The sequence below is a fragment of the Papaver somniferum genome, chromosome 5, assembly GCF_003573695.1.
Source record: "Papaver somniferum cultivar HN1 chromosome 5, ASM357369v1, whole genome shotgun sequence".
In the NCBI taxonomy this organism is placed as follows: domain Eukaryota; kingdom Viridiplantae; phylum Streptophyta; class Magnoliopsida; order Ranunculales; family Papaveraceae; genus Papaver; species Papaver somniferum.
The window spans coordinates 144112551-144127937 of NC_039362.1; the positions used below are offsets into that span (position 1 = coordinate 144112551).

General features: G+C 37.7%; 3 protein-coding genes across 3 annotated transcripts; 1 reads left to right on the forward strand and 2 right to left on the reverse strand.

The window, feature by feature from the left end:
* The first annotated feature begins 3687 nt into the window (after positions 1–3687).
* Positions 3688–5914, forward strand: LOC113279786 (zinc finger BED domain-containing protein RICESLEEPER 3-like). The gene is made up of 4 exons (XM_026528452.1): positions 3688–4164; positions 4718–4965; positions 5060–5669; positions 5777–5914. Exons 1-4 carry the CDS (start codon positions 3688–3690, stop codon positions 5912–5914), a joined length of 1473 nt encoding a protein of 490 aa, XP_026384237.1.
* Positions 5915–7657: 1743 nt separating this feature from the next.
* Positions 7658–9259, reverse strand: LOC113279787 (cytochrome P450 CYP82D47-like). The gene is made up of 2 exons (XM_026528453.1): positions 8399–9259; positions 7658–8308 (listed from the first exon to the last, which is right to left on the reverse strand). The coding sequence occupies exons 1-2, from the start codon at positions 9257–9259 to the stop codon at positions 7658–7660; spliced, it is 1512 nt and encodes a 503-aa protein (XP_026384238.1).
* A 4667-nt stretch (positions 9260–13926) lies between these two features.
* On the reverse strand, positions 13927–15175 carry LOC113279788 (uncharacterized mitochondrial protein AtMg00810-like). Its single transcript, XM_026528454.1, has 2 exons — positions 15087–15175; positions 13927–14329 (listed from the first exon to the last, which is right to left on the reverse strand). Exons 1-2 carry the CDS (start codon positions 15173–15175, stop codon positions 13927–13929), a joined length of 492 nt encoding a protein of 163 aa, XP_026384239.1.
* Positions 15176–15387: the final 212 nt, after the last annotated feature.

Below are 15387 nucleotides of genomic sequence, written 5' to 3' on the forward strand. Positions count from 1 at the left end.
CAAGTCGATAGCTGAGAACGCATCTGAAATGACGGGGTCCAAGGGTTTGATTCAAACCGGCAATGGGTATGGCTAGTAAATAATCTTGGGCGTGTTTGAGCTTGTTGCATTGCCATAAAACACTGTCACGTACACTCAAATGGTAGGTTGTGGGGATCTGTTTCTTCACTGCTTCGAAGTATAAGACAGCCAGGGAGTGCATAGAATGAGGGGCTGTATCGTCAAAGCTATGTGAGGAAGAGGTAAGACCACAGACCTGGAGGTAGTCTGCTAAAGCTTGCTGATATGTTGAGCTTGGACTGGTATGAGGGATGTCTTTCAATATGACATCCTGTATAGCCTGAGTTTGAAGCTGTGAAGCCAAGTAGCAGTACTTGCTGGTGTCATGCATCGTATATACGCCGAGACCTCCGTCTTTGATTGGTAGGGTAGCGATGCGATATTGCAATGGACCAAATCCTGCCCCATCTGCAGTAATAAGTCGTTGCAAATAATGAAAGAGGTGATCGTCAAAGTGAGTCATAGCTTGCTGCAATGCTAAGGGGTTTGTTGTGCACATAGTGAAGTATAATCTGGAGACCCCAGTACAATTGCGCAATAATAATAGTTCACTCTGTGGATCCTTGAGCTTCTTGACGACTGACATGAGGTTGATGGTTTTAGTCACTCTCTGCATCACCATTCCCTTGCAGAATTGCAAATCCAGACTGACAGGACCACCTAAGAGTTTGACACCAGTTGAGGGTCGACCAATGTTGGCAGGGAAAACGCCTGGAATTAAACTCCGTTGATCTGGTGTAGGCCAAAATAACTCAGTTTTGGTGATGTTGAGGTGAAGACCCCTGCGGACACCTTCAGATTGAATTATAGCCAAGGCTTTGGAGACTTCCAACGTATCACCAATGATGGTGCCATCATCGAGGTACCATGCATTTAAGTCTAACTTGCACTTGGAGGCGATGCTCAACACAACAGACAGGATGGAGAGTAAGAGAAAAAAGAAATGCATTATTATTATTATTATTATTATTATTATTATCATCATCATGGTGATGATGATCCACCTCCTGACGTTCTTCCAATAAGCAACCTTTAATGATAGGCGGCCGTGATATTAACTCGATATCATTTCCTTTCCTTCTACATATTTCTGCCCACATACTAAGAAAATGATAGAAAGAATTTCCATCCACAACTGCATGATTTACAGAACAGCCAATGAAATATCCATCAAGAAGCTCAGTTACTTGTACCGAGAGCAATGAAATGGTGTGACCATCATGGTTGATTGTTGCCATCTCCTCGTTGTCATACGATGCAAAAAATGATCTGACAATCGGTGGTACATAGACTGAGGAGAGGATTTCGTCTAAGGTTACAGGCGCGGCAGCGTGGATGAATTCAACTCCTTCGGACGAGTCATTGTTGGTGTAGTCTATTGAAATAGAGTATGAAGGTGGATCATCACATCTATTTGTAACAAACCGGCCCGTAAGAGGAAGGAAGTGGGTAAGTGTTTGAGAAAGGGAGAGCTTTAGTTGATCAACAATGGTCCTCGAGACGACCTTTGTATTACCAACTGATGGTAAAGGCTGTGGCTTCGCAAACAGAAGTCCCATTTGAATGTAATGTGCAGATATTAAGGAAAGACCCCATGGAGTTAGATGACATGTTTGTTGTTGCTCTCGGTGAGGTCGTGTTTGTTTTGTGAGGTGTGGTTTGATTATGCTTCGGGAAAGACAGCGGACAACGGCAGTTCTTAAATTCTTCATTGCGATCTCTTTGATTTGGAGCTAGCTAGTAAACGTTACTGGTTGAAGGCTAGCTATTGTTCTTTTATATAGAGAAATATATATAAGTTAGTTCTATATAATATAATTAATTATTAATGGTAAAGATTAGTCTAAAACTAGTAGTATATGTTTCCAGTGCAACTCAGACCATTTTGCATATAATTTAATGATGAATTGAGGTGCCTTTCAATGTTAGTTTCCACTCAGATAAGCTTTCAATGTGAGTTTCCCCTAAGCCGTCGTATAAACTTAAAATAGTGGCAAGTGGCAACGCCCATTAACTTTGATCAAAAGGAAACGAGAAGAGAAGACAACTAAAATCTTATAAGAATTATTTTATTTTTTGATATACGATTTGCAGTAATGCTCTAGATATATGAACGGGGTGAGAGAGTCAAACCTACAAGTAACACTACAAGAAACTTAATATATTGCAGTACCCTATAGTTATGGCATAAACTCCTATTAGTGTCGCGATAACCTATGTAACAAGAAATCTTTTTTGCAGCACCAATCTTATTACTGCAGCAAAAGATTATATTTTTTTGCCACTCTTTTCATATTATTGCTACAGTTGTGTGGTAAAAGTTTCATTTTGGAGCAATAAATTATAGCTTTTAGCTGCAGCTGAAAAGTACTGTGACTAGAAATTTGTTTTTGCAACACCTATATCGAAGGTGTGGCAATATATGGTGTAAAAATAGCTATATTTTCTTGTAGTGTAACAACCACTCTCAACTATCCCCATAGAGCACTCGAGTTAGGATTTTGGGTGTGAGTTTGGTTCTGAATCTTGTGATTATGAATATTTTGTTGTTCTACTAAAAGAGTGACTTATAGAACTTGAAACTGATTTAATGGACACTGAAATAGAGCTGGCAAACTAGCAAAAACCCGCGGATAAATCCGATCCGGACTGTGAAAACCCGCACCCGGCTTGGCTGGTTGTCTTAACAAGCCGGGTTAGGGTTGGAGAAATGCCGGCTTGTGTGAGAACGGATAAACCCGTCCCGTCCCGTAAATCCGCGGATATAACCCGTATACCCGCAGTTCCATTTATGCCGCAGCCGCGTGTCCCTATCAATTTTTATACGTGTCTGAGTATAAATAAAACATAAAAAACCCTAGAGGCTAGCTTAGTTAATAGTTATCTTCTCTGAATCTTGCATTCTACTTCTTTCTTCTTCTCCGTCCGCAGCGGCAGCTGCAGATCCGCAGTTCACTGATTAGTTGAATGTTGAAATCGATCTTGAAAGACTTGACTTGAATCTTCACAATCACCGAACTCCTGGGTAAGTGTGATTTCTAATTGATTTTAATCTTCAAAAAAACGAGTCTTCTTCTCCATCTTAACTTCTGCAGATAGTGATTCGATTAGTTTGAGTTTTTTCAGATTTTGGAATTGGGGTTTTGTTAATAATCTCTGCTAATTCTTCATCTTGTTGTGGAATATTCAGAGTTGAGGACAGGTAATCTTCTAATCCTATCTTCTTTAGTTCTTCTGTGTACTGTGTTTATGTAATTCATGTCATGTCTGATAATTTCTCTAGATTGGTTATGTTTCAAACTTTCACTGCTCAATGACCAAAGTTGATGATTGAGTCATTTTGCAAGTCAATTGCTGATGTTAGTCCATGAACCATGATAGTAGACAATAGTAACAATCTGATGGATTTTGTTTTCTTTTCTTGTCCAAGTTATTTTCCCTTATTGGTTTGAATTCTTTGAGTGTTTTGTTATTGAACCATGATAGTAACTAGTAAGTAATGTACTGATTTTTGTGTCTTTGACCTATTCTTTGTGGCTCCATCCAGATTCCAGGATGTCAAGTGTACAAGAACAAACTCATTATAACGATGTTATGAGTAGTGACGGTGAGGATGATGATGTTGAGATGGTAGATCCTTTGGATGCCTCTACAACTGTTGATTGTGCACCTGCACCAGTTTCAGGTGAAAAGGAACATAAACTTAGATCTGATGTTTGGGAATATTTTGATCTCATTAAATATAAAAATGGATCAAAGAAGGGAGTGTGCAAGGCTTGTAAAGTGGGATATAAATATGATAACCAGAAAGGTGGAACCTCATCTATGAAAAGGCATAAGTGCCGTGAGCGTCATTCTCAGGACATAGGGCAAATGATTTTATCTGCAAAGAATGGCCAGTTGTCTTCCCGCGTACGCAAAATTGATCAGATGAAGTTTCAGGATCTTATTTCAGAATTACTCATTGCAAGAAATGTCCCATTGGCTTTGGTGGAGTGGAAAGAATTTAGGGACATATGTGCTTATCTAAATGAGGATGCTAAACCAATATCAAGGAATACTGGGAAAGCCGATATTATCAAAAAACATAATGCACAAAAAGAAGTTATTCGAAACATATTGAAACTTGCTCCAGGTACGATTCAAAATTTCAAATCCTGTTGACCCACACCATATGTTTTGTTTTATACTTTTATGTATGTGTAATTGATTATGATAAGATGTGATGATATGTATGTGTAATCCTTACAGGTAGGATGTGTCTAACATCAGACATGTGGACCTATGTTATGACTACAGGGTATATAAGCTTAACTGTCCACTTTCTTGATCAAAATTGGGAATTAAAGAAGTATCTACTGAATTTTTGTGAACTTCCACCACCTCATACAGGTGAAGCACTTACTTGAGTATTCAGATCTTTTATTTTATGTGCATGTGATATTTTACTTGAGTCTTGAGATCTTCCACCACCTCATACATGTGAACTGAAGTACTTAATTGGGAGTTTAACTTTTGAGTTCCATTACCTCATACAGGTGAAAACCTTTCTGCCAAGCTATTTGCAATGATAGAAGATTGGGGAATTGAAGAAAAAATATCCAACGTCACCTTGGATAATGCTGCAAATAACGGAGCTTGTGCTAGAATTATGCAGAGTAGACTTGTTGCAAAGAAGATCCTGTTTAACAAGGGAAAATACTTTCATGTGCGTTGTTGTGATCACATCTTAGCTCTTATTGTAAAAGATGGACTTGTGAAGATTGATCCAGTTGTGCTTAAGTTAAGAAAGTCAGTGAAGTCGCTTAAAAAGTCCCAAGTAAGAAAACAAAAGTTCTTGGACATTGTTGATACTTTAGGAATGTCTGCAGTAAGAAGGGGTATTCGTCAAGATGTTAAGACAAGGTGGGTTTCCACTTTTATTTTGTTATACAGTTAAAGAATGGTATTATTGTTTATAATATACTCATTGAATGTTTGTTACTTTTTTTTTATACAGATGGCATTCAACTTATCTTATGTTAGACAGTTGTCTTGTGTATAGAAGTGTTTTCGCTCACTTGAAGGAGGTGGATTCAGACTATAAAGACTTCCCAACTGACGAAGAATGGGATCAAATTGAAGTGGTCACAAAGTTTCTCAAGACGTTTTATGATCTCACAACTTTGTTTTCTGGTAGTAAGTATCCTACCTCCAATCTATATTTTGAAGGAGTTTGTCAAGTTCAGGTGTTATTAAAAAACGAAAGCACAAATGAAATTGAATTCATTAGGGACATGGTGAAAGAGATGCAAGAAAAGTTTAACAGTTATTGGGAGAACTTAAGTCCTATATTGGCTATGACACTTGTGTTAGATCCTAGATTGAAACTGAAGTATCTTAACTTTGCTTATTCCAAGTTGTATCCTGATGTAAGACAATTAGAAAGTAAAGTTGCTGATGTGCGTGAAGATATGAAAAAACTTTATAATGAGTATTACACCTTGTTAAGAGCTTCTGGTAGTGGAACTCAGAATTTTGGTATTCAAACTGGTGCGAATTCTGCCCATCAAGGAAGTGAGTGGATCCATGTAATTTTAAAGCTTACTTATGTCAGTACATGTGGTCTTGTATTATTTTGTGTTTTAACCAAACACAGTGCGTTTATGAAGTTATATTATATGTCCTCATAGAAGATAACTGGTCCTTGCACTCACTTATTACTTGTTTCATGCAGGAATATGCTGCAGCACAGGAAAGTGGTGGTGATCTGCAATCTGACTTGTCAGAGTTGGATCAATATCTTAGCGAGAAATATGGATTTGTTAATCAACCGCTCGATATCCTAATGTATTGGAAAGCCCAGGAACAATGATTTCCAGTACTTTCAAGAATGGCAGGGGATATTTTGTCAATTCCTATTTCAACCGTCGCTTCGGAATCTGCATTCAGCATTGGTGGAAGGGTAATTGATCGGTTTCGCAGTTCTTTATTACCTGAAAATGCTGAGGCGTTGATAACAACTCGTGATTGGAAACATGGAGTTGGTAAGTGTGCCTAAGTGGAGCCGCGTAATTCAGTAATACTTCATTTAGTTGAATGTGTAAATTTCATATATAACTTTGATCGTTTTTATCCATGTAGGAAAAGAAGATATGGATGAAGACAATGAGATTATTGGAGAAGATGTATTAGGATTTGAACTTGGTGAAGTGGAGGATAGGACAGAGGAGAATGGGGAAGTAAGTTCTTATGCGTCTAATTAGTATGCGTACTTCTTCAATATAAAGCGGGGTAATTATGCAAATTCCATGTTTTTTACTTGAATATTTTCTTTTGTTTGATTTATTTTTGCTTGAAATTACAGATTCATATTGAATGGTTGGAGCTACTCAAAGATAGACATGGAAAATGAGAATTTTTTTGGAGAGACAGTTATCGCAGTGTCTCCAAATTTTGTATAAAAAAGAGATTGGAGATGTTTTTTTGGACAGTTATCACTTTTTTTTGATTAACCACAATATACATTTTGTGCAGGAAGTGGTTATTAATATATTTATTGTTGCACTTGGTGATACAAAGTACAAACAATGGTATTACTACGGTTTCGAAGATTTTTTTTTCTTTTTTGAAGATATCATGAACTGATGAGTACTAAACTATACAATGATTAGTATACTGTGTATCTGTGACTCTGTGAGTCTGTGTTTCTCTCATGATGCAAAACTAGTGTCAAATTATTGTTAAGTTTTGCAATTTTCTTGATCCTTTCATTAAGTTTTTAAATTTCGGTGCGACACCGAGTCACTGACTGTTGAATCTGTAATCTGTTGATTGAATTGAATGGAAATGTCAAATGAATTAGATGAATGTTAGGTTGCAGAGAAGGAGTTTTTGATGGCCTGAATGTGGTCGGAAATAATCCAGAAATCAGAGGAAACTCTGTCAATTCGTTCGTTGACTAAGCAGAAACCAGCTAACCCGTGAACCCGCAAGTTTTACCCGTTACGGGCGCGGGTTGAAGAAATTACCACCCGTGAAGAATATCAACCCGCAGGTTTTGGCCCGTGTTAACCCGAACCCGTGTAATCCGTAACAAGCCAGCCTCGGCCCGCCCGTTTGCCAGCTCTACTCTGAAATGTTAGAGTTTGTCCAATACTATTTTTTTTCATTATAATAAAAATCTACTCAGGAATGGTCAACTATTTTGGTCCAGGTACCAGCAGCTAAAGTGGTAACTACTATCTAATCACAATGCATAGGCTTCATTAATTTTCGTGTTCTTGGGTACACCTCACGGTCCTCAACCATCGCACCCAACATTTTGGCAATTTGAATTCAAAGAAATGTTGGAAACAGAAACTTGGGATTAGAACAGGAGAACAAAATCAGAGACAATATAGGCAAAGGATATGCACACAACTATGCTTTATTAATATGTAGTATACCGGTAAGATCTGTTCATAATGCATTATGCCGAATACAAGGTTCAAAAGCAGCTTTACACGACTGCCATTTAGTCATAAGACTCCGATTTATTTTCTTATGTTGGAACTGAATTATTCAACAATTCTTATGATAATAATACAATAAGGACGCACTTAAATCTTCGTTACTACTAGTATAATGTGACAGGGAGGCGTGGGAGAATGTGAACTTCAAGTGGAGTTGCTTTGGGCACTGTTAAACCCGAACCTTCCATCGACATGTCTATTTCTAGTCCTCCAGCTGCGGTGAAATCGAATGCATGAAGGAAGCGAGCTAACACCATGTGAATGTTTTGGATGGCGAAGTTGATCCCTGGACACATCCTTCGCCCTGATCCAAATGGTATGTAGCCAAAATCTTGACCACGAAAATCCATGTTTGCCGCTTCACCACAAACACCGTCATCATTGAGCTTCGGAAGAAACCTCTCTGGCTTGAAGTCTAATGGGTTTGACCACACACGAGGATCACGGTGCAGTTTCCACAGATTGACGAACAGACGTGTGCCTGCTTTCACTTTATACCCACCTACATTGCAGTCTTCTATAGCCTCATGAGCCAGGGAGAGTGGGCCAGGTGGGTACAACCGGAGTGTTTCCTTGACGACTGCTTGGAGGTAAACTAGGTCATTGATATCACTTCCCTCTACATTTCTGTTCTTGCCAACTTTATTGTTAAGCTCATCCTGAGCCTTCCTTAAGGCACTAGGATTTGTAAGTAGTAGTGAGAGAGCCCATGTCAACGTAATTGATGTGCTGTCTGAGCCAGCTAATATAAGTTGCTGTCAAATAGACAAAAGATAAATATAATTAACCATTTCAAGAAGGGAGGTATCAACCAAAATAAATAATTTACAGAAGGTGTTAATTACATACAGACAGGTTGCTTTGATGACAGAATCACGATTGTAACCAAAGAACAGATTACCATTTTCTTCATCAAGAACTGACATCATTGCGTACATGAAGTCGTTCTCATCATCATAATTATTGTTAGCACCTCCTGTTACCGCGGTGCTTGATACTACTGTTTGGAGTTTCTTTTTCCGTCGATGCTCTTCAAGCCATTTGGAAGCAAACAAGTCCATCTCCTTGGCTACTCTCTTCATGTGTCTTTTTTGTCCATCGACATCCAGCCACCCAAGGAATGGAAGAACATCACATGCAACCGAAGTTCCTGCTAGTGTGAAGAATTCTATGATGGTCTTGTGGAGTTTTATACCTTCTTCTTCCTCCTCCTCCTTGTTATGATAACCTACGGTGGCGTCTTCATGATCGTCTTTGTTCTTGATAAAAAGTAACTTTCCTACGATATCTTTCAACATCACATTCAAGGTTAGCTCTCTAAAAACTTGGGTCATATCGATTTTAACCAAACCTGTCGAAGCTATTGTACTATTTTGTTGGCTTTGGCTTTTCATCCAGCGTTGATGTAAACGTTTTATATAGTCGGAAGTCTCCAAGTAGGGGATATGCTTGAACAATTGGACACGCCTTTGTGAGAGTAAATGGATGTTAGAGATCTTATGGATCTCCCGCCAGAAAGAACCATACATCGAAAAAGCATACATGGCAAATGTGAGGTGCTTATTCGCCGAAGCAGCAGATGGACGACCAGCAAGGAATCTGTCGTTCGTAGTGAAGCATTCTTTACATATCTCCCAACTGCCCACAACCAAGGTTGGGTACATACCAAACCGAACCATGAAGATAGGTCCATATTTGTCAGACATGTGTGTAGGTACACATTTCATCTTCCGCCACGTGTCCACAAAGACACACGCGGAGGACATGCGGCTGAGAGCATCAAGATATGATATCACACGTGGACAGCCAAGAGACGCACCTTGTCAAGATAGCGTCGCCACCCACCAGATCCAACGGTAGAGGATCGAGAAGACATAAATACTAGAACACTGCGAAGCACTGGAGGATAACCCAAGAGTCACTTTATCATATCCCCAGAAAGATCTAAGATCTACGGCTGGGGATAGTCAGACTGACGCAGACAAGAAAGGGGCAGAGAACAACTGTCTACCGCGGACAGACATCTCAACTACCCGCATTAAATGCCCTCAAACAGCATACGTGTCAGTCAGCCGGTGGAGGAAGCGCAGATAGCACTGCATATTCAAACGGAACACGCAGAGAGAACCGAGAACACGAAGACCTCTGCGTAAGCGGCACAAGACACAAGAGGATAAGGTTATAACGGGTTTCAGAAGTGGACCCCACGTAACCATCCTATAAATACCCCTCTCTCCCAAGTGAAGAGGGGGCGAAAAATATTGAGAGGAGAATAGGAGAGAGACAGAGAGATAGAGAAAGTGTAAGTGAAGTTCCTCCTGCTACGCATGCTTATGTTGATCTCAAAATCATTCGACTATTTCTGTAACCTTCATACATATAATGAAAAACCCAAACCCGCAGACAGAGAATCATATAAGTTAATCGTTTCGTCTATGTTCATGCATTTATACTTTATATGTTCAATTTGATACTTATGGTAAATCATGTTCGTACATTTTATACTTCATCCACTATTTATCTTATTGTATGAGCTAAGAACAATGATTGTAGTTGATGAGACGAGAAAGAGTATTAGAACTCTGAGTCAAGGATTCGACATAACCAATCCATTCCCCTCAGGCGCAGCTTATTTACTGTATTGTCATGAGTCTACGCGCATTATTTGTTAATACTCAGATGACATTGATCTCTGTGTTCACAATGTGCCAAGTTTTTTGAACAAAGGCGGTGTAGACCCTACTAGCTGAAGAAGATGGCCTATTATGGGCAATGCACCTGTAGCCTCAGGCGGCGATATTTCTGCATCGTTGAAATTGTTTCTTTTTGTACACTTAGTAACAATCTGCCTTACCCATAGATAATAGAAGAAGGATAATATAGCTAATAAGTCTGCCATACTTGCTAATGGGCAGTAGTACTGGGGGTTGAAAATCGTCAAACCCATTGAATTTTGCAGCATCAGATGATGATATTACCGGTGATGATAACTATGACTGTGTGTGTATATATAAGTGAAGTAATGGAAAACTAGTAGCTCAATCTCATGAAACAAACGAAAGAATAGGATAGGTCCAGCATTGTTTAAATATAGGATAAATCAAGACTAGCTAACTTAGTTCATAGTTAATCTGACACAAAAGTAAAATTCACTATTTTGAATTGTCTGAGCAACTTGATTATATATAATTCATTGCCATTTATATACGTTCCACCAGGTGCACTCATATGATAAAGGATGTGTAAATTAAAGAACAGGATAAGAAGAACAAGACACATGAGACTTTAACCAACACAAATCGTCGGAATCAAGTTCCAACTGAGCAATTTTTTCTTGGTTTTGCTCCGGGAAAAAAACAAGTTGGGAGAGTAGAAAATTATGTCGATATAAATGTCAATGCTTACCTAGATCTATGAGAACACACCAAAACTTGATTGACATTTTTTTGGTCTAGTAAAGTAAATCAGTTCATTAAGTGTCACCCCGTTTAGTTTCGATGTGCGTCTCTCAAGCCAATTCTACTCTAAGCAAGCTAGACGCGTCTTGATTTAAATAGACAAATCTGGGCCGGGCTCACACGCACCCGGCACCGCTATGAAAAACGATTTTTTTGGGGAACATGATTTTTTTGGGGACCATGTTTCTATATTTAGTAAGACATTTAGAAGTAAATCTAGGTCACCCGTTATCTAGATATTTATATTAATACTTAGACTACCCTCCTGATTAATTTTGGGTAATGCTTAGTGAAATCATTAGTGAAATGATTAAGCTAAAGAAGTAGAATTATTGAGAGAGTAAAGTTAGAGAAGATGAAGAAGAAAACACATGAAAAAAATTACCAACCACAACCGGAGGAAGATTATTTGGGTTATCAGGTATGCTTCAAACTTAGATAATGTTGGTTTAATTGCTCCAAACTTTCAAAAAAAATGAAATTTTTTATGTAGATTTGGGCCAGTTCGGTTACCATATGTCAAGAACATGTAACCAAACACACCTGAAAGTGTAGTTCGGTGACATTTTCCAAACACGCAGGTTACCGAACTCGCTCGTTAATGGAGGTTTTGGTCGTACAGTGTAATGTTCGGTTTGCCCGCAATGTAACCGAACTTTAGGGTCTAGAAGTTCGGTTGCTTTGCAAACAATAACTAACCGAACTTTACGTGAAAATAAAATTTTACCAACTGTACATAGTTCGGTTGGTTCGGAAACTTTTATCCAAAAGCTATATAACCGAACTCACCGATAAAAAAAACCGAAGTTACAGTGCTATATTCGGTTACCTAGTATAAAATGGTAGGTAACCGAACTTTGAACTTAACAATTTATTTGGGTACATCTTGTGTGTTCGGTTACATATCAAATTGCTCTACCAACTGAACTTAAAGTTCGGTGATATCCTTATTTTGCGAAGGAACTGAATTTATGGATTTGTGTTGTTCTAATACAAGGAGTTCGATTAAAAGTATTTTTTTCGAATCAACCAAACTCTGAGTTCGGTTAAGAAAAAATTAATTCGTGATAACCAAACTTTTTGCGACGAAATCGAATGTTTTGCGACGTAACCGAACTAAAAGTTCGGCTGGGACTTGTTTTTTGCTACATAACCGAACTTTTCTCTGAAAAAAACCTCCATTAAACCTCTCTGCAACTTCCGTTTTCAACTCAATTTGATGATTACTTCTCATTTATTCAACCAAAAACGAATGAAAAGTAATGGGTTTGTGAGAACATCTTTGTTAATGTTTTACATTAAGCTATATATAGATAGGTGGTGGTGGTTGGTGGTGGTGGTAATCGGCGGTGGTGGTGGAAGGAGGTGGGTGTAGTAATCGGTGGTTAGTGGTGGTGATAATCGGAGGTGGTGGTGGTGGTGGTAATCGGCGGTGGTGGGCGGTGATGGTGGTTATATATATATATAGGTGGTTATTAGGTTGGTTTTAAATTAAACTAGGTTAAGGATAGGTTAGTCATTTCAATACTTTAGGACACCCCATATAACTATAGGGAAGGTGGCCTAATAAAATCATGGTCCCTAAAAAATCATTCATGAAAAACAATCGGATCCTTACAGATTTTTCTTTCAAAGCACGACTAGTTGCTATCTCAGCATTTTGATTACAATGTCTATTTTATGAAAACTAGAATTTCTAGGTAATTTTGCTCGATGACTTTTATGAGTGAAATATCAAGACTTCGAAGCTGTTTCCAGGCTCATATTTTTCAGGTAATTTTGTAAATTGTTTTTGCAATAATAGATATACAATGCTTGCAAATTTCGATGCAAAGTAACAGACCTACGAAACTTTGTCACATTAATTATCATTCATGTATATGTAACATCAAGGTGCCTTGAGTTTTCATCAATCCAAGGTTTTCAGGAACTCCAGAAAGAAAGTATGATCATCTAATATCGACCTCTGCAGCTTATAGAGACTACCGATTGATTCATCATGTAACACATCAAGTTTTTGATATCTTGATAAGTTCGGGTATATTAGATGTCTTAATTTTGAAATGGAAGCAGGTATCCCCTGGATCAAGGAACCACTCAAATATAACATACGCAAATTACTATTATTACAAGCTATGTATCTTCTTAGAATTCTCATTTTGGTGTCAAGTTGGCAACGAATTCATGTTCATAATTTATTTGCCTTGTTATCTTAAAAAAGAGAAGTATGTAGAAAATATGATATCAAAGACTTAATGAAATAACACAAAACTAAACTCAAACAAACTTCTCTTAATTGATGTGTTTCGACTCATGGCTCAACAACCTATTTATATAATTAACAAACTTGACTCTCAAGTAAAAAGACTTTCCTAAACAAAATCAAACTCTAACAAGAAACTTTTAGACAATTCTTACGTAAATAAACTCTTAAAACCAGTAATACTTGCAACCCAAGTAAACTTCTAAAAACCGTACCATGGATCAACAACGCATGTTTATCCATTCACTTCATGTCAACTATACCAGTTGATCCAACCACATTCTGTCAACTCTCATAGTTTATCCATACTATTGTATCAACAATAGTTGTTGATCCCTTCTGTCTTCTTCATAGTATCTTGGTTTATTCTTCAACATCCTCCCTTAAACCAAGATACTCTTTGCTAATTATTCCAAGTTTTCCATGTAAGTAAATGAAAGTGTTAGACTTCAAAGACTTGGTGAAAATATCATCCACTTGCTCTTCACTTTCAACAAACTCAACATCTATCTCCTTATTGCTTACAAGTTCTCTGATGTAATGATATTTGATATCAATATGCTTACTTCTTCCATGAAGTACTGGATTCTTAGTTAGTGAAATTAACTAAGAATCCTGAAAAAATGACTATTGTTTCACAAACTATCACAAACTATTGTTGTTGGTGTTGTTTGTTCTTGAAACAATGACTTCTCATTCTTAACCATACATCCTGTGTAGCACAGTTGCTAGCATCTATATACTCAGCTTCTGTTGTAGATAGTGCAACAACTTGTTGCTTCTTAGATGACCAAGAGAAAAAACCAGTTCCCAACTGAAATCCATAACTTGATGTACTTCTTCTTCCTTCTGTATCTCCAACACAATCACTATCAGTAAAACCAACCAGTTTTGGATCTTCTGAAACAATGTAGAAGATTCCCATGCTTATTGTTCCTTTTACATACTTCAGAATACGTTTTGCAGCTTGTAAATGTGATTGTCTAGGATCTTCCATAAACCTACTAACCAACCCAACTGCATACATGATATCAGGTCTTGTAGCATTCAAATATCTTAAACATCCAACAATACCTTAAAAATCTGTTGAATTCATAAGCTCTCCTGATCCATCTGTTGTAAACTTCAGTCTTTCTTCTACTGGTGTTAAAATTGGATTACAATTATCCATCTTGAAACGATTCAAAATTCCTTCAGCATACCTTTGTTGATTAATAAAAATTCCTCTTTCAGTTTGTTGAAGTTCAATACCAAGAAAATATGACATCAAACCAAGATCTGTCATCTCAAACTCCTTCACCATATCCTCCCTGAATTCTTTGATCATCTCTGAACTATTTCCAGTAAATATGAGATCATCCACATATAAACACACTATAATATGACTGCCAAGACCATCATCTTTCAAATACAAAGTATGCTCATGTGGATATCTTGTAAAACTTTTCTTGAGAAAATAAGTCTATTCTTGCATACCAAGCTCTTGGTGCTTGTTTCAGACCATACAAAGCTTTGTTTAGCTTGTATACTTCATTCTCCTTCCCCTCCATAATGTAGCCAGCTGGTTGCTCAACATAAACTTCTTCTTACAATACTCCATTCAAGAATGCTGACTTCACATCCATCTGAAAAATATTCCAATTCTTTTGTGCAGCTAAAGCAATAATCATTCTTACTGTATCAAGTCTTGCAACTGGTGCAAACACTTCTGAGTAATCAACTCCTTGTGTTTGTCTATATCCCTTAGCAACTAATCTTGCTTTCAATCTTTCTTTTTCACCATTTGACTTATATTTTGTTTTGTAAACCTACTTCATGACACCAATAGGTTTCTTTCCTAGTGGAAGTGTTGTCAGTTCCCAAGTGTTATTCTTCTCAATTGACTCCAATTCTTCATTCATGGCTTGAATCCAACCTTATTCTTTAACAGCTTCTTCATAAGCTACAGGATCACAATCTCCAAACAATGCAAAGTTCAATACATCATCATCATCTTCATCATCTCTTGTTAAAACATAATCATTCAACCTAGCAGGTATGATATATTTTCTTCTTGGTCTTGGTCTTGTATTTTATTTTTGTGTTGTTGTTTCAGTTCTTGCTTCCTCATGTT